Source organism: Akanthomyces muscarius, chromosome 6 (genome assembly GCF_028009165.1).
Source record: "Akanthomyces muscarius strain Ve6 chromosome 6, whole genome shotgun sequence".
In the NCBI taxonomy this organism is placed as follows: domain Eukaryota; kingdom Fungi; phylum Ascomycota; class Sordariomycetes; order Hypocreales; family Cordycipitaceae; genus Akanthomyces; species Akanthomyces muscarius.
The window spans coordinates 2,935,407-2,956,374 of NC_079246.1; the positions used below are offsets into that span (position 1 = coordinate 2,935,407).

General features: G+C 52.2%; 7 protein-coding genes across 8 annotated transcripts; 3 read left to right on the forward strand and 4 right to left on the reverse strand.

The window, feature by feature from the left end:
• Positions 1-670: 670 nt before the first annotated feature.
• On the forward strand, positions 671-1,567 carry LMH87_001043 (uncharacterized protein; the record flags this gene model as incomplete). The annotated part of the gene is made up of 1 exon (XM_056199054.1): positions 671-1,567. One exon carries the CDS (start codon positions 671-673, stop codon positions 1,565-1,567), a length of 897 nt encoding a protein of 298 aa, XP_056055939.1.
• Positions 1,568-3,135: 1,568 nt separating this feature from the next.
• On the forward strand, positions 3,136-4,276 carry LMH87_001044 (uncharacterized protein; the record flags this gene model as incomplete). 2 transcript variants are annotated; one of them, XM_056199055.1, is made up of 2 exons in its annotated part: positions 3,136-3,208; positions 3,297-4,276. In XM_056199055.1, 2 exons carry the CDS (start codon positions 3,136-3,138, stop codon positions 4,274-4,276), a joined length of 1,053 nt encoding a protein of 350 aa, XP_056055940.1. The 2 variants fall into 2 exon arrangements, with proteins under 2 accessions (XP_056055940.1, XP_056055941.1); XM_056199056.1 differs by having other exon boundaries at positions 3,191-3,208; positions 3,266-4,276.
• An 855-nt stretch (positions 4,277-5,131) lies between these two features.
• On the reverse strand, positions 5,132-7,575 carry LMH87_001045 (uncharacterized protein; the record flags this gene model as incomplete). The annotated part of the gene is made up of 3 exons (XM_056199057.1): positions 5,132-5,721; positions 5,780-6,980; positions 7,057-7,575. 3 exons carry the CDS (start codon positions 7,573-7,575, stop codon positions 5,132-5,134), a joined length of 2,310 nt encoding a protein of 769 aa, XP_056055942.1.
• An 806-nt stretch (positions 7,576-8,381) lies between these two features.
• On the reverse strand, positions 8,382-12,674 carry LMH87_001046 (uncharacterized protein; the record flags this gene model as incomplete). Its single annotated transcript, XM_056199058.1, has 1 exon — positions 8,382-12,674. The coding sequence occupies one exon, from the start codon at positions 12,672-12,674 to the stop codon at positions 8,382-8,384; it is 4,293 nt and encodes a 1,430-aa protein (XP_056055943.1).
• Positions 12,675-13,039: 365 nt separating this feature from the next.
• LMH87_001047 (uncharacterized protein) lies at positions 13,040-14,929 on the reverse strand (the record flags this gene model as incomplete). The annotated part of the gene is made up of 4 exons (XM_056199060.1): positions 13,040-13,881; positions 13,939-14,357; positions 14,422-14,825; positions 14,897-14,929. 4 exons carry the CDS (start codon positions 14,927-14,929, stop codon positions 13,040-13,042), a joined length of 1,698 nt encoding a protein of 565 aa, XP_056055944.1.
• A 1,021-nt stretch (positions 14,930-15,950) lies between these two features.
• On the forward strand, positions 15,951-19,936 carry LMH87_001048 (uncharacterized protein; the record flags this gene model as incomplete). Its single annotated transcript, XM_056199061.1, has 3 exons — positions 15,951-16,235; positions 16,310-19,518; positions 19,579-19,936. 3 exons carry the CDS (start codon positions 15,951-15,953, stop codon positions 19,934-19,936), a joined length of 3,852 nt encoding a protein of 1,283 aa, XP_056055945.1.
• Positions 19,937-20,095: 159 nt separating this feature from the next.
• On the reverse strand, positions 20,096-20,659 carry LMH87_001049 (uncharacterized protein; the record flags this gene model as incomplete). Its single annotated transcript, XM_056199062.1, has 2 exons — positions 20,096-20,316; positions 20,374-20,659. 2 exons carry the CDS (start codon positions 20,657-20,659, stop codon positions 20,096-20,098), a joined length of 507 nt encoding a protein of 168 aa, XP_056055946.1.
• Between the last annotated feature and the right edge of the window lie 309 nt (positions 20,660-20,968).

Genomic DNA, 20,968 nt, shown 5'->3' on the forward strand with positions numbered 1-20,968 from the left:
ACAATTGCAGATCATCAGTCGAGTGGGGTCTGCGGGGGGGACAGAAATAGCGTAGGCATTTTATACTCGTATGCGTGTGTCCATGTCAGTGAGTGTCGTCTGCGAAGTTGTGCAGCATCCGTAATAGGAAAAGTATTTGGCTTATCCGCTGTCTGATTCGCCACGCATGCTCTCGTAGATGATTACTGACTGGAGACTCTGGGTATAAATCCTACACTCGCCCACTTTCGTTTAGGATCATCTAAAAACTAAAGCTCATTACCTGTAATCTTTTTATACGAGACTAATATTTGTTCTGTCTACACGCAATCACGCTCACGTCATGCCCAGATCTCAAAAGTCTATGGGTGGGTTCCGGTTCGCTGCATTTCCACGACCGCTCTCCACTCCATGATGCGGAATAATTGTGCCCAAAAAAACACCTACCAACTCGATGTCTACCGGAGCATCATTGTTTAAAATATTACAGATTTAGCAAGATGCTATTTTCTTGTTATATCATATATTTGCCCTGTAGGGTACCTGCTGACCGCCTGCCGGTGCGGAGGCCCGTTCTTCCGGGCCGGCTTGGCCTCGTCAACGAGGCTCGCTAGCTTCGCCTGACCCCTAAATCATTTCCAGGTGCGCAAGTCTGATTCTTTACTTTCTTCATACTTGTCGAATCGCAGTAATGAAGACTACAACGATGTTCTGGACCGTTGCCGGGCTCATCGGCGCCGCAGCCGCCGTCCCGGCACAAGCTAGCTCCGAGACACCCTCGCCCACCACCAGCGGCCCGGCCCCAACCTGCACGGCGGCCCTCGTCACCAAGCTCTGCGACTACCCTCAACCAGGACCGGATTTTGCCATCGCCTACGACAAAGAATCGTGCTGGCAGTACTGCAACGCCCACGGCCCCTGCAACTTTGTCATCTTCGCTGCCGGCAACCCAAACACGGGCAGCGGCACCTGCTGGCTGTACCCCGGCGAGACGTTTGACGCGAGCAAGGGCAGGGGATCGGGCTGCGCCAATCCCTACCTGTCCGTATACGACAAGCCTACATGCACCGGCGGTGCATCCACAGGGCCCGGCGATGGTGTGCCGAGCCAGTGCTCCGCGGCCGTGGCCACGCCGTCCTCGCTGGCCGAGATCTGCGGGTACCCCACGCCGCCCGACGGCTGCTTCGCCGGCTGCGCAGCGAGCCGCAGCGCGTCCGAGTGCCTGGCCCAGTGCGCAAAGGCGGACGCGTGCAGCTACGTCGTCTTCAACCCGGGCAACCCCTCCAAGTCGCCGTACTCGTCGGGCAACTGCTGGATGTACCCCGAGGGCACGTACGACAGCAGCAAGGGCGAGACGTGCAGCGGCAAGCCGGATCAATACGTGTACAACAACACCTGCCCGCGACCGTCGCCTACGACATCCAAGGCGTCCTCTTCGACAGGAGGCATGGGACACGCTGACGGGGCAATGGCCAACAAGGCCGGTGGTGCATCGACGACGACGAGTGATAATGCAGCACCCACTGGGGTTGTGCTGAGCCACGGCTTGGTAGTGGGCGCAGCAGCGTTGGCATGGAATGCGCTGTAGCTGGGCTTTCAAGTACTTGTATGCGGGCCTGGATGCGGCATTGTATATATATGTCTGCGGACGTGCATCTGTCTCACGCATCCTCGACTGGTGTGGTCTGTCCCTGTGGCTGCCACACACCCTGCATCTACATCATCAGTTCCCCGACAATGCTGTTGTCGCTGCCGAGCGAGATGGGGCGATCTGTCAGTTGGTATATACAATGTGGGATTGTTTATAATCTGGACTGGCACGCAATCATAATATTTAATAAAGCATTATCCAAAGGAGGTAAAGTTTGATCGCACAACATGCTCATGGATGCTGCACACGTCTACGTCGCATCATTGGCGTACATGACGAGGCTTTGTGGCTTCGTGGCTGGCAATACTATTGCCATTGCTGCGGGCAGCCCTGCAAGCTGACGAAACGGAGTGTACGCGGGTCGGCCAGTTTTCGGCAGAAGAGTAGTGACAGATATACCGGTCCGTCCGAGCTTCTCTCTTCGAAATATTACCCAGAACCATATTGCCCCAAATATAGCCCCTATTAAGGATGGGACAGTCGCAGCCGACGCTAAACAGCCATCTAGATCGGTGATTTCGTCTCGGACGCCGCCATGGAGCTGGGCGATCATGGCTTGTATACGTTTCCACCCTGACAATGGCGAGGAACCTATGGCACCGGGCAGCGGAAAGGGCGCTTCTTGGGTTTATTGCTGAGCCCATAGGGTGTGAATGCACTGAGCTTAGTGCTCGTGAAGTCATGCGGCATGCAGGCGCAATTCCTGCAGGATCTTGCCATCAGTTATTCGCATACATGTCCAGAATGAGTGAACTTGGCATAAGCCAATTTCTGGATCGAGACCGTCATAAATACTGTACAATCTTTGTAATACGAGCCACCGGCTGTGGCGTCCAATACGCCATGCTATGCCCCTGACGCCACGGATGGAACGACGGTTTTTAGTACCCCATGCCTCTGTCATGAGGGGTCATTGGCTACATTTGGTGTTACGTTGCTGATCTTTCGGTACCCAACCTCACAAAGTTGTCGCAGCTCGACAATCACGGCGGCCCAGTGCTGCATCTCAGTACTTTCGCAATCGATTGGATGTCGCAATCGATGAAAGGATGCAAGTGAATACCCAACAATGAGTTAGTTGGCAACCGTCGTCACAAGACTGAATTGCAGCTACAGCTGTGCATGTGGCAGCATCTCGGAGATACCTTGGGCTCCAGACGCCAGCCTTGGCCTCACAAGACCGGTCACACATCAGCTTAAAGTTGTAAATAACTGACTAGTTGACCGGTGAGCTTCACGCCGTTATGCTAAAGTATTCGTACCCCACTACCCGCTGCGGGTGGCACTTCATCGTCGGCCACTAGCTACGGCCCAGCGAGGCATTGGACCCAGTCTGGGGCGAGCCAAAAGGCTTTCCTGCGCGTCTCGGATCCCAGCACGTCCCGGATCCTAGCATGCAGCCCCCAGCTGCTGGCGTTGCGCCGTGGTGCGTCCAGCTCTGCTACGCGCATTTTTGCTCTCGGCATCCTCGGGGTTCCCTCCCACGATGATTCAGGACAAGTAGGATGCCTCCTGACTCCAGCGGTGGCGGCGTGGATCGTCGTCGACAGCAGAATAGAGATGCGCAGAGAAGAAGACGTGAGTAAAACCAACTTTCGTGACTCGTCTTTAGTACCAACTGAAGGACTTGGCCAGCTTACGACTTTGCGGCGCATGCGTATCACAGGAACCGCACTGAGGATGCAGATTGAAGAGCTCCAGGCTAAAAACGAGGAGCTCCAGACGAAGAACTTTGAGCTGCAGACATTCAAAACTACGACGCTCTGCACCAAAGAGTCTGGTTTTCCGCTGTCCACTGCCAAAAGCCCAATTCCATCAAGCTTCTTTGAAGTCAACTCTGCTCGAGAAGCATTGCCAAGCCGTCCGATGCCACACCAATTCTCGTGGAATGTCGCGGGCATAGCTTCTGAGAGCTCCCCAGCTTCAGTGTCATCTGCAGCGAACTCAACGTATCACAGTCGGCGCCAATCGCTCCATGAAAGAATCACGGGTCGCCCGGTTCCAGAGCCGGCGGGACAATTCCGCAACACAGTGCCATCGTCTCTTAGACAGTCCGAGTCCTCTGACAGAATGCGTCCTCCGGCACTGTCACTCGCAGGGTCCTCTAGCGACGAGTCTACAAGTCCTCTTGACCCAGGAAGCTACCTTGAAGCTGCTTCCGAAACCCTCCGCTCCATGGACATTGCTCGGCCGCATTCGCAATCCCCATTGTCCACTTATTTCAAAACCAATGTACTCATGGATGCTTCAATGGCAGAATCATGGACACCCACAAGAATCCGGCCAGACTCTTTGTCGACCCGCGAGTGCTTGCCCTGGCCCGACTCCTACGGAATGCCGAAGCCTACCGGCCAGGGCCAGCACGCCAAGCAGAAGGCCCTGAGGATTGCCGTCGTCAATCGGCAGATTTCGAGTGTAGAGCTGTTGATCAAATATGGCGCGGATCTGAACTTTATTGACGATAACGGACGGACGGTGCTGCACGATGCTGCCGAGTCCAATGACGGGGAAATGGTGCAGATGCTGCTTGGACGCGGTGCTAACGCTGATTTAATGGACAGAGCAGGAATGACAGCTTTGGAAGTTGCCTCATCACTTGGGAATCTAGAAGTGGCAGAGGTCTTGCTAAAATCAAGCTCGGGGTGAAGCGCATTATCTCCAACACGATAGTAGTCATCAGTGATAATTCACAGCATAGCATTCAGCGGCGCAGGCTTGAATTCCTCGGTTCAGTGGTTTGGCAACCTTCAGAGTTTCATAGCTCCTGCAGAGCACTGCGTCTGCACGACGCGTGAATGACTGTCAATACAGGAACGCTGCAGGGGAGAGGAGTTCATCACGGGCTGCAGCTGCATGGCCATGTCGTCCACGTAGTCAAGCCGAAATTCCATTTGCTGACTTGTGTAGTCAGCGCAGTAAGCTCCAACGTATCCATTCGGAAAATAGTGTCTTGAAAAGGCTAGTTCTGGCAGATCTGCCGTTGTTCAGCTTGTCACCACGCATGTGGCTTGCAGCTGGTGTATACAGGGGAAGAACCTCCGCCCCAGCAAAACGCAACAACAATGCATGTTCGTCAATAAAATGCCAACGTCATCACGGGCTTTATAAACGTGATGAGCAAAAAGACGCCATTAATGCGTAGGATCGCCGGAAAAGAAGCCAAACCTACGGCGCACCACACCATGTGCCGAATCGAAGGGGTTGTGCCGAGAAATGCCCCAAACCCTTCCCTGTCATGGCGCCAAGATGCAGTATAACTTCACAGAAAACAGGCAAACTCCAGTCGGAGCCGGTCTGGTAACTTCACTGCATTTTGCGACTCTGCGATGTAGTGGCCCACATTCTATCCTGCAGCAATAATATGCAACTGTGAAAATCTATTGGTGCGCCGGCAGTTTATAACAAACGAATTTATTTTATTACTATCCACAGTTTTCTACAATGAGGCTTTACCCAACACAATACTGCTGAGCTGCTTCAAGCGCCCAAGCAGCACCCAGTTTACAGTCGAGGCTGGGGACCCTGACGTCGGGCACTGCGATCTTCGTAGCGTTCCCCGCTGGACAGGGAGCTTGCCGCTGCCAAAAAAGACTTTACATATTTGGCCACAATGGCGCTGTCGGTATCGGTAGACCAGACCGGCAGCTTGATGGCCTGATCATAGAAGAGCTTGGCCTTGGGAAACTCGGACGTTGGCTGCGCTTCGTACCAGGGCGAGTCGCCGTATCGCGGAATCGCTTCGTGCGGGCTCGTAAAAAGCGGCAAGTCGTGCAGAAGACCGGTAGACATGGGAATGTCCACTTCCTTCAGGCCGTGCTCGTCTTTCAGAACGCGGACAAACTTGTCACGGCTCAAGCCGTGGGGCGCCTTGGAAGGCTCAAACTGCATCACAAACGCGTACCAGGCGTGCTTGTCCTGGGACGAATTCTTGACGGTGGGCATCTTGAGAAACGGGATGGCGCTCAGCTCGTTGGCCATGTAGGATGCGTATGCTTGCCGCGTGGAATCGTGGCGCTCAAATAGGTTCAGCTGCTGGTTGGCTAGTGTGATGGCAAGAGGATGCGCCCGCAGGTTGAGACCGATTCCCGTCACTGTATTATTTCGTAGTCAGAATTTGTTGCTGTTCTCCGAAGAGTGATGGCCACTTACACCAGAATTTGCGTAGGGGGTGATCGGCAGGGACTTCTTGCTTTGCTCGCCTGTTAAAGTGGCCATGGAGGATGGCGCGAGAGTAATAGTCAGTAGAATTGGTGCCCATAACACCCGCCTGTCCGCCCATGACATTCTTCTTTGCCTGCATAGACCAGGCCGCCATATCACCCCATGACCCGACAATCTTGCCGTCCACCATGGCACCATGGGCATGCGAGCAGTCTTCAAGAACTTTGATTCCGACCTTGTGCGCATTTTCCACGATTTCCTTCATCCTACAAGGCAGACCCCACATGTGCGTGACGATGATGGCTTTCGTTTTGGGTGTCGCTCGGGTGAGGATCTCGGCTGGGTCCAGATTTCCATCCTCCAGTGCATCACAGAACACTGGGACTGCTCCGTACTGCAGCAGTGGCGATGCCGTCGCGAAAAAAGTGTACACCGGGCAGAGAATCTCTTCGCCTGGGCACAGGCCAAGGGCGTCAAACATGTGTAAAATGGCAATAGTGCCCGAGCTGCAGACAAGTGCGTGCTTGAGATTGTGCATCTGCCGCCACCTGTCTTCAAATACCTGGTAGATATCCGAGCGGTCGTAGATAGACAGTGTCCTGTGCATCTGGTCCACAACTGCCGTCTCAGACTCTGCGGAGAGCAAGGGCCACACATGATGCGCGCCGTCTAGGGATGCTTCGGACGCCTGATGACGAGACTTCTGAGACGACGCAACACTTTCGTTGGCGTTGGCGTGGCTGTACGAATTCCTGATGGCTTCCATGACGCTGACTGTATCTCCGAGTCTTGCCAGCGAGGCGGGAAAGTCCGGCGCGCTGTCAGACACCCAGGCCGAAAACTTTTGGAGCATCGACTTGACTCGCGACGTCTTGCTTGATGAGTCAGTGAAGTTGAATATTTCGTTTCCAACGCCATCCTTGAGCTTAACGGCCTTGCCTTCTAGAGTAAAGGTACCGTTGGTGCCGGTGATGACCAAAGATTCTTCGTCTCTGTGGGCGACACGCGAAAGATGGACATGTCCGATCGTGCGTTGGGCCGCCTCGCCAAAATTCATGATGATATTGGCAACGTCGTCTCCACTGTAGGACTGTTCGATGCGTACTCCTGCTGCACTGCGCGCGATGACAGACGTTGGGCGACCGAAGAGCGACACCATCATGTCTAACATGTGACAGCCGAGGTCCTCCTGTCGCGGGCGGAGAATCAGCATCTGGTGATTCGCAGGAATTTCATCATTCTTAAGGGTGTGTGTCGCTACTTACAGTTACGCCGACGCCACTACCTGCTCTCCAGGTAGCGTCCAGGTCCGCGATGCTAGCTGTCAGTGTACCCGTGACAGAGGCAACTTGGCCAACATGATGTAAGAGATCGGCTACAGCAAGGTATCGTGGCTCGAATCGTTTCTGGAAAGTGACTCCAATTTTGACAGGAAGCTTGCGGAGATGATCATACTCTTCCAGCGACTCTGCCACGGGCTTTTCCTTAAGAATCGCTATGCCAGCCGCTGCGAGAGCTGTGCAGCAAGGAAGATGGAAGCGATGCGGAACACACACCACAGCAAAGTGTAAATGATGCTTATGCTTCTTGATCAACTCCCCTAGGTCACTGTAGGCGCTAATGTCGGGGTGCTTGCTTGCGAATCGCTTTCGCGCTGCATCGTCGGCGTCACAGACGGCAACCACATTCCAAGACCGAGGGTGTGCGAAGAGGGTGGTGAAATGCGTCTTGTACCCACGGTGGCCGACACCGATAATGGCGACGTTGAGCGGTGTTTTTTCCATTGTTATCTCCGTTCTGTGATGCGAAAGTTATGGAATGCACTGATAAGGATGCGATTGGTCTCACGTCTTGTTAAACATAAGATGGGAGAGCGGAGGTACCTTTCATAACAGAGTTATGGGTCTTCTGGGAACTGCTTCTCAGCATATAATTGCTGTAGGCTGAATGAACAAGCCGAGATATGTCATCTGCAATGTTTCTTCTTAGCTTAATCACGATCAATGTCTTTCCTCAGCTTGAGCGCGATCTCCGTGGATCACATCCGACTCCTCATTCGACAGAAGACCCTGTAATTACGAAATACTGGTACGTCCACCTCCGGAGCTACTCGGATGTAACAGTATGCATAGCTGTACTCAGCAATGAGCAGCCCCGTCTGCTGACACGCGCAATATTGACTGCAGCTGCTAAATGTATTATGCTATCCATTTTTGGAGTGATCCTTCGCTGGTGACTATACACAGATCTCGATCAAAACTCATGCGGGTGTGACAGTGACTACACCCGCTGCACTCAGAACATGTGGCGCGAATAGAAAATGCTGACTCACTCTGTTGATTGTGCCAGGGGTACGAATTGGTATGGGTATTTGATCATTTATGCGTAAAGCATAAATCAAGGGCGAACAACTCGAACTTCATGCAACTCCATGGCTGGTGCCACAAATTTCGAGTGGAATACACGCACTGCCGAGTAGCTACAAGTTGCGAAGCTACCATGTTTTCGCAGGACACACGTAAATGTGTAGAGACAAATGTGAATTATTGATGCATATGCCGCATTCTGAGGGATACGCCACGCAGCAATTCTACTCTTGGGGCCGCTTCTTCAAACGCAGCAGGAGATGGACTTGCGACTTCATATCTGCATGCTGTAGGACGTCTTCCATGCTTACTGGGAGCCCATGACGCTGAAAGTGCTTTACAAGCGCGTACGAGGCAATGAGATTGCCCCAAACGTCGTAAAATGGAACATTCTTTGCCCATGCATTCTCAAGAGCTGAGTGAGCACAGCCCAGTTCAGCGACCCACGCTGTCTGCACCAGGCTGCGTATCTCGTCGTGTTGCAGCTCTAAGTCTCCAGTCTCGTTGTTGCTTGCTGCATCTTCTTTATGTGACGACTCGAGTGGCACGTCTATAGGTATCTTTGGAAGTCCCAGTTCGCCTGCTTCTGCCAGCGACACCTTTGCGTTGACATCTTCGTGGAAGAGTGTGGCATGTCCGACCATTCGGTCAAGTATTCTCTGTGCTGTCGCTTTCGAGAGCATAGATTTTGAAAAGTCCAGAGCAATGAAAGTTTCCTTTTCACCCAACGGCATACTGAATATTGTAGTATCGTGTCGATCGGCGGGAGGTCGAATCTCGTTAGCTGCGTAGGTATTGCCACCACCGATATGGAAGAATTCCTCGTCTTCTCCCAGATTCTCGTACTCAACGAGCGTGCCCAGTCGTTCCCAAGGCCGCCATTCGGTGCATTCCTCAACAATACGTTTTAGTCGAAAATTCTCGAAACGAATTGCCTGAAAGTACTGTGTCTGAACTGCTTTCAGGAGCTCCAGCCGAGTCATATCAGTTTCAAGGCGAACGCGCACTGGGATATTATCGATGCATGCTCCGGCGACATGCTCTACATCCGGGAACGGGGCATTGCGGCCGCCTATCACAGACCCAAAAACCACATCGCGGCTGCCTGCCATCTCTGCTAATACAAGCGACCAGGCGGTTTTGATTGCGGTACCGATTGTGATTTCTGCGTGTGGTTGAAGAAACTTTGTCTCGATGGTTCTCGTAACCTCTCCATCCAACACATGCTCATATGGAATGCCGTGGTGTTGAAAAACATTTGTCATGGAAGAACCAGAGAGCAGTTTGCGCCAGAAAGCTTTCGCCGCAGGAGCGTCATGATTGGCAGCGAAACTAATGTAATTGAAATAGGACGGCGTGGGTGCAAGTGACGAATCGTTAAAAAGCAGCCCAAACTCTTTCCACCAACGGCCAATTGTGACTCCATCGTACTGCAGGTGTGAAGCTCGGAATATAAGACGCTTCACTCTGTTTTCCGAACCATAGAGCAGCCAAAACTTTATCAGGGCTTTAGTAATATCCAGAGACTGCTTAGACTCTGTTTGCATTAGACTTGTAGTTGCAATGGCAGGATTATCGACGCCGAAGCAGTGAACAATTTCAAAGGGCAATTGCTTCAATGAGGCTTGGTAAACACGTCGGCGATAGACAAAATAAACTGTCCGTAGTATGGCATGATATGAAACAAGAGCCCTGATAGCCTTTTGGAGCTGCTCGCTGTCCACAGCAGAGGCAAAGTCGAAAGTGTGGTAGTTTGTTCCGCCGCGAGTCTGAAGAGATGACCATGCCAGGTTTTCGATTTGGTAGTCCGTCGCCAAAGCTAAGTCTTCAATCTGCGATGCAGGTACACCTAGCATCGGAGCTGCGACTCTTTCTAGAAAGTCAGTGGCAAAAACACTAGACAACGACGATAGTGGCTTGTAGTCTGGTTTTTTTGCTGCCTGTGGCTGGGTTTGATGTTTTTGTGAAATCACCGAGACGAGCTGGTCGAGACCGGGGTTATTGAGTATCTGCGCAACCGTCACCTCCAGTCCACGTCTGCGGGCGGCAATAGCCAGCTTCATAGCAAGAATCGAGTTTCCACCCAGCCAAAAGAAGTTGGACTCCGGAGTAACATCGTGCGCAGTCAACCCCAAAATTTCGGCCCATAGATCAACCATGGCATTTCTGTCTCGACTCTTCACGTTCGAGGATTCTTCGCTTTTGGGTGCCGCAGTCAGCAGATAACTTTGGAGTTGCGATTCCGAGAGAGCTTCGGCCATTGCCCTGAGGAGCTTCCGGTCTGCCTTGCCTGACGCAACAGCTGGGATGCAGCTGACAGGCAGAAAGGCAGACGGGATAAAATGTTCCGGTAGATATTTTGATAGCGCCTTCACAATTTCGACATGCCTAGCCTTGGTTATCTCATCAATTGGCTTCAATGGCGATGTGGCAGAGATGTTTCTTGATGTGTCGCTTATAAATGCCACAAGATGCTCATGCGTCGGGCGATAGCGTGGGCAAATTACCTCCACGACCGAAACGGTTTCCCCTGAAGCATCACTGCGATTGATGCGGTACTCAATTTCCCCCAATTCAACCCGGTTTCCCCTGATTTTGACCTGGGTGTCGCGCCGTCCACAGAATTGCAGCTCTCCATTGTCTCTGTAGCGCACGAGATCGCCGGTATAGTAGGCGCGCTGTTTTTGAGTGCTAGCAGGTAACCAAGGAAGCGTGTTCACAAATGACGCCGCTGTGCGAGCCTCATCATTCAGATACCCTCGGGCGACTGTTGGTCCCTGAAGAACTAATTCGCCAATGGCACCGATGGGCGCAAGAAGTGCGCGGTTGTCAGTCCGAACGATCCAAGCTATTGTCTCTGGTATAGCCCTGCCCAGATTGGTCGGATCCCTGATACCATTTGACCACGAATACACTGTCGTCGACCCAGAAGTCTCCGACGGGCCGTAGATGTTGCGTAAATCCACCGCATCAGCCCATTCCGTAATGATATCGGTTGTCGCCGTTTCGCCCCAGGTACAGAGTGTCTTGACGCTAGGCACATCTTCTGGTTTGATGATTCGTGCAAGTGTTGGAGTGATACCCACCCATGTCACCTTCATATCCGTAATACAACTGGCGAGATCGTTGAAGCGGTTCTCTTCGGATGGTATACAGATGCATGCGCCGGCTACTAGCGATGAGTATACTTCGTCGAGGATGGCGTCAAAGGTGTAGCTGGCAAATTGTAGAACGCGAGACTCCTTGGTAATGCCAAAAACTTCATGGCAACGAACTGCGAGATATGACGCATGCTCAATGACGATGCCCTTCGGCTGGCCGGTACTCCCAGAAGTAAATTGGATATGTGCCGCATCAGTAGATCGTACTGAAGTCGAAGTAAAGAGAGTCGAATGTTCTGTGTCTGGGCCTTTTGGCACGCTGGGGAAGTTCTTTTCGTCCACAACCAACTTGACGAAATTTCTGTCCTCCACGTCCAGTTTGCGCTCCAAATCAAATCCAACAAGGAGGACTGCGGCTCCGGTAAACTCGAGAATGGCTTGCATTCTTGCGTGCGGATAGTCTTTGCTCAGAGCCACCGCTGCCGCGCCAGATTTCAGAATTGCCAGCATTGACACCACTGCCCACTTGGACTTGCTGAAGAAGAATGCCACATTTGCACCTGTTTCAACACCTTGCTCGTGTAGCTTGGACGCGACCCGGGAGGAAATTGAGTCGAGCTCGCGGTATGTAAAGTCGCCATCCCAACTGCATACAGCGGGTCTGTCGGGATGCTTCAGCGCTGTTTGATGAATCACTTGATGAATACAGGTGTCGTAGTTCGCGAATACCTTGTCGTTCCATAGTTGTATTTGCTCGAAATCGGCGGTTGGCAGTATATCTAGGTCGCAGAGGCGATCGTCGGTGCGAGCCGCCAGTTTCTCAATGCATCTAGCGAATAGCAATCCGACCCGTCGTGCCCATTGTTCGCTGACAATGTCTGCCGGATAGAAAATCGAAATAGTTCTTTCGGTCGCATCGACTTGCGCCTCGAGTAATTCTCTCTTTCGACGTGCAATGGTGCCACAGGTTGCAGATGGCTCCGTTCGTATGATAGACAACGCACTATCGAATAATTCAGTCGGTTGTTGCACGTCGCCTTTGACGGTATCCGGGTCGCTGTTTGACAAGGAAGCTTCTTCCAAAGACGAGAGTATGTTCGCAGCGCTCCTTTTCGGATCCAATCGGCATCGCAACAGCTTTTCAGAGTTCTTCATGTAGACGGCAGTGCAAACATCCTCTGTGCCGGCGTATGCTCCCACAACCATGCACCAGGCGAGCTTGAGTAAGGCAGCTGGAGAGGTGTCCTCTTCTTCAAAGGCGGCTTGCAGGGCCCTTTCATCCACTGCATTTTCAAGGACAATGATTTTCAGAGAACCATTGTTCGGAAGGTTTTCTTTATGCGTTTCGGCCCTAAGAAGGCGGCATGCGTCCCAACCCTGCCACTGCGCCGTTTGATCTGCGTGATGGGAGTCCATTTCGCGCGTTTGCGTGTTGGGAACGAGAGCAGGTGCTTAAAGCCGAGAGTATCTGCCCGGGAGCTAGTATATCTTGCGAAAAGGTAAGCAGCACAAAACAGGCTCACAAAATGAATGCATTTCCGTACTGTAGAATGCCGCTGCATCCATGATGACGAGAATGCACTTCGGTGTATGGTGCCAACTCAGCAGTGACGGTTTCTGGGGACAACGTTGTCACCGATCCCCCTCGCTACACCAGCTGCAACACCTGCACACTCAGCACATATGCGTGTTACAATGCATGTATACTCATCCTGGCACAAAACCATGGTGCGCCGTAGATATGATTTAATTTTCCTTCTAGTCTAACTCCAACCTGTATTCTATAGATTCGCCTCATGCATAATTTTAATCCGGCTTTCTACCACGGGACTAACGATGGGGAGGGCGTCCTCGGTGTGGTACCCAGAAACAATAGCTGCCCTTGCCCTCTGTATCCCTTCTGCATGGTGATCTGCCACACCAGACTCATTCGCATCATTTTTGCTCAATTTGAATATTTCGAGCAGCATATTTGTATCTGTGATGGCGCCTTCCGTATCAACCAACGTCTCGCAATCTCGGAAGCAAGTGTATCCATCAAACCCGGAACCGATAAAATCTACCATAGTCACCGTGTACATGCGATCCATTTCCAAAGGCTGAGATTTACCATTTGATGGATGGAACAAAATCTCGCTGACTCGAGAAGTTTCTGGTCGCCTCCAATCTAGCCTCATGCTGAGTCCGCAGAGCTGCAGAAATCTCCCATCAGTGTGCGCATCTGAGACGGAATTCTCGAGCGCCTGCGCAAGAACTCTACCACCGACTCGCTTTACAACAAAGGCGTTGTCAAAAGGGCTAATCTCAATTACGTCGCGGATGCAAAGAGGCGCGCCATTGCCGCACTCTATAATTCGATCGCAACGTACAGCGCCACTATTGACGAAGCCAATGTCTGTGTCGTAGAATGCTCTGACGGCATCAGCCAACATGTTCCCTAGGTTTGTTTCTTGGCTCCGGATAATATGTGATCGTCCGTCGAGTGGCGATGCAGTGCGGAACAAAGGCTGTGTGACGACCTCTTCAATCTTGCCGTGAGCTGCTTGCAAAATGTCCAATGTTGCCTGCGAGACAGGAATTTGGCTATAGTTGGAAATTTTCTTTAAGTCTGCAATTTGTCGCACTATATCAAGATCAGTAAAACGCCCAGAGATCACGAAGTGACCAGACTTGAACGTACAGGACATGCCGAGTATCGTTGACTCGCCTTTCTCCTTACTTCCAAGTCGCAAACGTATAATGGAAAGCCCTCTCCAGTCGGTACCGCTCTTGATGATTCGGAAGTCACCCTCGCACTCGGTAACTGCAGCTCCGTCGAGATCGAATCCTGATTGCAGAACCTCGGGATTTGGATCGGTGTCAGACACATCTCGGCGAACAACGTAGTGATCATGACCGCCCAGTATCAAATCTATTTTCTCTGCGCCAGACATCGTATTGTTGAGAGTTTCGAGATCTTCCACCAAGCGCATATGAGTTACCGCTACTACCAGGTCGCACTTTTCAACCAGCCGTAGATGTGTGACTACTCGTTTCGCAACCGTCGCGGGGTCCAGTATTGTGCATTCCGGCAAATGCTGGCAATTGGAAGGCCAGTCGCTTTATTGTATGTTAGCAAAGATCATAGAAGCCAATAATATTCCTGATCAGTGAATCTTCTTACCTGCCAGCTAGACCGAAGAATCCCAGCTTGTATTCGGCTACTTCTTTGATCACATATTCCTGGGCACCAGCAAGAAGGCGGCCGTGTCCCTCGGCGTCGTGTCCTGGTGCAACTGCGTTGGCAAGGGTCCAAGGGAAGCGGATCTGGCTGGTAAGCTCGACAAGTCGATCCTGGCCAAAATCAAAATCGTGATTTCCATAACAGCCCACGTCGATATCAAGACTGTCTAACAGCGGCGCCATGTGGTCGCCGCGCAAAACGGCGGCTTCTAACGAGGGCGAGAAAGCATCTCCGCTGAAGACGCGCAAAATGGGGCCGCTCGGTTTATCATCGCCAGTAGCACAACTCGGGTCTGCGAGGACGGAAGCAAATTTGGCGACTAGCTCGGAGTCCGATATGTGATACTGCAAACAGTTGTGGCCCTTCTGTCAGCGCAGGTTCTCCGTCGGTCGCGTTCGTGAAGAGCGCCACTCACCACATCGTTGAAGTGCAGTATGGTGAGGTCCATCGCTGGGTGAGCGGCCCGGTCGAGCGAGACTCTTCAAGGGTGCTTTAAACCCCAAGCCTAGTTACGACCTCGGTTCTTGTCGGTCGCAGGTTTTTCTACCTGCCGTGATGATGCTGCACAGCCAGGCACCCACAGCGGGCGCCACAGAGCCGTTATGGCGCCGCCACCCCGCTGCGGAAAGTCGACGAGCAGCAGCCACGGATTGCAATTCAGCATAAGACAATCACAGCGGCCAGTAGCGGGAAATCAGGCTACGGCACAGTCTTGCACATCAAATTTCCACGACGATGCTAACTAATTGCCGTTCAGATCAAGCTCGCTGCGATGAGCAAAATACAAGATACGCTGCAGCTACTGTACGCTGCCCGTGAGAATCCGAGACCCAGGCATCGAGGATCAGACTGTCTTGAACATCATCGATTTGCACATTTATTGTGCAAAAACTAGCATGTGGGACTACCGTGTCTCACTTCTCATCTCCGAATTTCTGCCCATGACACCATTTGCGTCCAGATCCTGCAGCGATGCCCGTTTGCGTGCATTCGTGCCCGTGTCTGCGATGACTGTGCAGTGTCAGCAACATGCATCTATCACAAAACAGCACAAGCAATGTACTGCAGGTCTAAAGCCTCAAGGACTTTGTGTAGCTAGTACCCTGGCATGCTGACTACACAGCCAACTCATCCGATGCAGCTCGTCTCTGGAGCTGCGACCTACACACCATTTCAGCCGCAATTCCTGTTCAGCATTGCTTCGGGCGGCGCAAAGGGCCAACTGGTCAACTATTCATGTAACACAAGCCCAATCCTTCGTGCGGGGTAAACTAATCCCTGCCATGTTCCTTTTATTGAATTTTGAGGTGGCGCAATAACCCGCACTTTGTCTGCCTCCGTCACAGTCCCGCCACCGATTCCAGTCCCGCGCATCCTCCGTATGAGGCTGTCCTATCAACCCAGTCGCAACTCAATCCCAATTGTTCACAGAGTTGTCTTCAGGTTGATTTCAATGCGACTAGAGAAATATGAGCAATAACAAGAATCAGGATCCGTCCGCGTCACCTCAGGACGGGCGAAATGTTGCTGGTGGCCCTGCTCAGCAGGGCCTCTCGATAGCGGCCGCGGCCACGCCAGCGTTTGAAGCCCATGTTGCCGTCGAGCACGCTACCTTGGAGCGGCAACTCCATTTCGACGAAAACAATGTTTCATTCCTTGGAATATACCGCTTCGCCGACACCATTGACATGATAATTGCCGCCATTAGCACTCTGTGCGCAGTGATTGCAGGCTCGTTGATCCCAGTGACCCCGGTACATTCTCCCTATGCAAGGCTTGCCTGGTGCTAGAACGATCAATTGCTGACAAAAACGTCGACGCATTCTAGATCATCAGTTCACGAATCATAGAAGCATTTTCGAAAGCCGAGGGGCATGATCAGGATGCTGAAAGTCTCTTGAATCGCTACACGGTGTACTACGCCTACATTGTCCTGGTCGCATTGGTGACCTGGTTCATCGCAACAGCCGGCTTCAACTATACCGGTGCGCGGATCGCACGCCGGATCAAGATTCGCTTCTTTGCCGCCACTTTGAAACAAAACATGGCAGTTTTCGATGACAATGGCATCGGCGGCATTCTCTCGCAGCTGACAGACGATGCCAACGCCGTCCAGAATGCCATTTCGTCGAAGCTGTCTCAGACAATTGCTGCACTGGGAACGCTAATCGCCACTGTGGTCGTTTGCTTTGCTGTCGATGCCATTTTGATGCTGGAGCTGATTTGGTCGCTGTTTGTCGGCTACATAGTGCTATATCTGGGTGGTGTCCTCACTGTCCGTTATAGCACCCGCAGCATAGAGGCTTCTTCCTCTGGGTCGGAAGTGGTCGAGGAAGCCTTTAGTTCCATCAAAACCACCACCTCTCTTGGAATTCAGAAATACGTGCACAACACATACATGGGCTTCTTGAAGCAATCGGCCAAATACGGGTTTTTGATCACCTCCCTTAACGGAATCTTGATTGCAATTTGCGTCGCCACTGGCTATCTCAATGTGGCATTGGCCTTTTGGCAAGGCGCGCGTCGCATTACAGAAGGGAGCTCCAGTTTCACTGCTGTAGTGACCATTGCCATGGTTTCCAAGGCCGCCGCTTTTTGTGTTCTTGGAGTTGGTGCAAATGTGGAAGCATTTTCTTTGGCGGTGGCCGGTGCACGTCGTCTCAACCGCATGATTCTGCGTATATCGCCCATTGATTCTTCCTCTAGTGAAGGTCTCGCTCCAGGTCGATTCAATCCCACTATAGAGCTACGTAACATACGACACATCTACCCTTGTCGGCCAGCCACTACGGTGCTAGACGACGTGAGCATCCAGTTTCCGGCAGGAAAGACAACAGCCTTGGTGGGGCACTCTGGCTCCGGCAAGAGTTCTATTGCGCATCTTCTTCTACGGTTTTACGACCCAATTGCCGGCGAGATTTTGCTAGATGGTAGGAAGTTGGCTGACTACCAGATTAGTTGGTTGAGGCAGCAAATGGCCGTGGTTAAGCAAGAACCTTTCATGTTCAACAAGTCAGTATTTGAAAATATCGAGCTGGGGTTTACCGGTGACCGTGGAACTCGAATGTCACCCCCTGAAAGGCGCAAAGCCGTCGAGCAAGCCGCAAAAGTTGCGCAGGCCAGTGACTTCATCAGCAAGCTGCCCCAAGGCTTCAATACCATTGTTGGGACTCGTGGGTCCAGGCTGTCGGGCGGCCAGCTCCAACGCATTGCCATTGCCCGAGCTCTAGTAAATAATCCGAAAATTCTAATATTGGATGAAGCAACGTCAGCCCTCGATAGTGAGACGGAAGCGCGACTGCTCGCTACCATGGCGGAGAGTGAAAGGCAGCAAACCAATATTGTCATTGCTCATCGTCTTTCCACGATTCGAAGTGCCGACAACATTGTCGTTATTGACGCCGGAAAAGTCGTGGAAAGCGGCAAGCACGATGACCTCATGGCGGCAGAGTCTCACTACTACCACCTTGTCAAAGCACAAGACCAGGATCATGATAAACAAGATCCCTTTGACGATGCTTATGAGTATCGACCTTCAACGGATAGCATAGCTGCGCACGACAGCGAACCAGCCTTGGAAGACCTCGCCGCTCAAACAGAACGTTCTATACAGTCTACTTCAATCTGGTCAATGATTTTGTTCATGATTAAGCTCAGCAAACGCGAGAGCCATTGGATGATCATCGGTCTTATTGGCAGCATCATCGCAGGAGGAGAAGAGGCCGTCTCCGCTGTGCTCTTTGGAAAAGTCATTACTGCTATTGCCCGTCCTCTTGATGAGTCACACAGCATTCGCTCTGACGCTGGCTTTTATGCGCGGATGTTTCTCCTACTAGCCGTCGTCATGCTTCTCAGCAGTGTGGCCGAAGGAGTCGCCTTTGCGATTGTAGCAGAACACCTCTCCAATCGCGTTCGTGACTTGACACTGGACCATTACCTCAAGATGGATGTGTCATTCTTTGACAGGGACGAAAACTCTTTTGGCGCCATTTCTGGGTTCTTGTCTGGATCGGCGAGCGACATTACCGGCCTCAGCGGAAGCGCCCTAGGCATCATTTTGATCTGCTTCTCTACTGTGGTTTCTGGTATCGTGATTTCATTCGCTCTGGGATGGAAGTTGGCTCTCGTCTGCTTTGCAGTTATGCCGCTAATGGTTGGCGGCGGATACTTTGGCGTTTTGCTTGTGGCCGACTTTGAGGAGATGAACGAGGAGTTTGCCCACCAAGCCGCCGAGTTTGCTGGGGAGACTCTGGCAGGCATCCAGACCATTGCCGCCCTCACCCGCGAGGATCAAAGCCTGCAGACATTCCAACAAAAGATCAGACAAAATGAGTCAAAAGCTCTCGTCTCCAATGTTAAGGTGTCTTTTCTCTACGCACTCACGCAGACTGCATACTATGCTAGTATGGCAATTAGCTTCTGGTACGGCGGGAGGCTTATCTTGCGCGGCGAGTATACCCTATTTCAGGCCATCACAATTCAGTCGGCCATGCTTCTGAGCGCGTTCTCAGCGGGTCTTGTTTTCGCGTGGACGCCAAACATTGGCAAGGCCAAACAAGCAGCCGCATCACTGCAGCGTTTGTTGGCGCAAAAGTCGGAGATTGATCCTTCGTCAGCCGAGGGTGCAGACCCCGGTGCCGTTGAGGGCCAGCTTCAATTTAACTCCGTCAGTTTTGCTTATCCCTCGCGGCCTGACAATCTGGCGCTCGATAATGTGAGCTTCACCATTCCGGCCGGCGCGAACATTGCTTTTGTTGGCACGACCGGGTCTGGTAAAAGCACTATTGTCTCTCTGATTGAGCGTTTCTATGATCCGCTAAAAGGCGCTATTTTTCTAGATTCAAAGCCCATCACTTCACTTCAACTGTCGAAATACCGCAGCTGTATCGGGCTTGTTAGCCAAGTGCCGAATCTGTATCGCGGAACTATCCGAGACAACCTAACACTCGGCATGGATAAAGAGGCCACGGTAACGGAAGACGAGGTCAAGCAGGCCTGCGAGGAAGCTTTCATCTACGATTTTATTAGCAGTCTACCGTAAGTACCGATATACAGGTTATTCCAGCCCGTCGCATGCCAATCACTCACCGGTCACAGGGACGGCTTCAATACAGAGGTGGGCAGCAAGGGCGTTCAGCTCAGCATCGGGCAAAAGCAGCGAGTTGTACTGGCCCGAACATTGCTGCGTAAGCCCAAGATTCTTCTCTTGGACGAAGCGACATCTGCGCTGGACTCACAGTCCGAGGCCATCATTCAGGAAGCCCTCGAGAAGATGAAGAGAGCCAGGACCACCGTCACCATTGCACATCGGCTCAGCACGATTGTAAAGGCGGACAAAATTTATGTATTGAGCGACGGCCGCATTGTCGAGTCTGGCACCCATGCGCAGCTCATGGCTCGCAAGGCCGATTATTACAGACTCTACACCGCGAGCAAGAGTGGACAGACTCTGTAGCCCACGTTACAGCCAGGCGATAGTTGCATGCGGAACAGAAGCTCAAAAATGATATGTAAGGTTATTTATCAGTTCAGAATATAGACATATGAAAGTATAGAATATATATACACAAAGATTCGTCTCAGACGATACAAAGCGCTCAGAATTCGGCAGCGCTTAGAATCCAGCAGCACTGCAGACCTGCTTGGCGAGGGGAATACGCTTCGCGTAAAGGTTACCTGCCTGGGCCCTCTGGACGGCCTGGTCCAGGGCAGAGATCTCCATCGTCTGCCAGCCCTTGATGCCCTTCATGACGGACAGGAACTGGCGAGTGCTGCCGGCAGCAGACATGTCGGTGGCAATGTTGGGGTAGAATTGAGCGCGCTGCTGGAACATGCCTTTAACTTTGTTAGTACTTCCACTGTCTTGGACGGCGTGGGGCAGATATCACATACCGACACTGTCCTGGTCGCCGCCGACCTTGTCGTGGGGGTAGTTCATCGAAGCAGGGACTCTGGGGTTGGCGTAGATCTGCAGCTCAGACTCCTGGAGAGCAGTGCTAATGACAGCCAGGCAAGCCTGTCTGTTCAGGCCCTCGGCGCGGACCTCGCCAATGGCAGCCTTGGCGTTGCGGCTCTGGACATTATTCAGGCCCGGGTAGCCGCGAGCCTCGACGGGCACAGTCGCGGCGAAAGCGCCGGTGGACATGAGGCCCGCGACGAAAGCAAGTGTGAGCTGCATGTTGAAGTAGATTTGGGAATGTAAGAGTGCTTGGAGAGGATATCAGTGTAGAGAAAGCTTGTTTGCTACGGAATGGTTTCTTGGATATAGATGCGAGACGACATCAGTTTATATACTTTATGAGATCGCTCCGGACACAGCATCGGCCAGCCAGCATGGAAAGTCCCCGACGCTCTCGACGGCGATACTGTCTCCATCAAGCTTGGCATGAGCTCATGATCATGATGATATACGTCTCACCACACTTCGGAACGTCCACCGCGACGTATCCGTTAGGGTTTCTTTCCTGAACGAGCATACATGCACTGC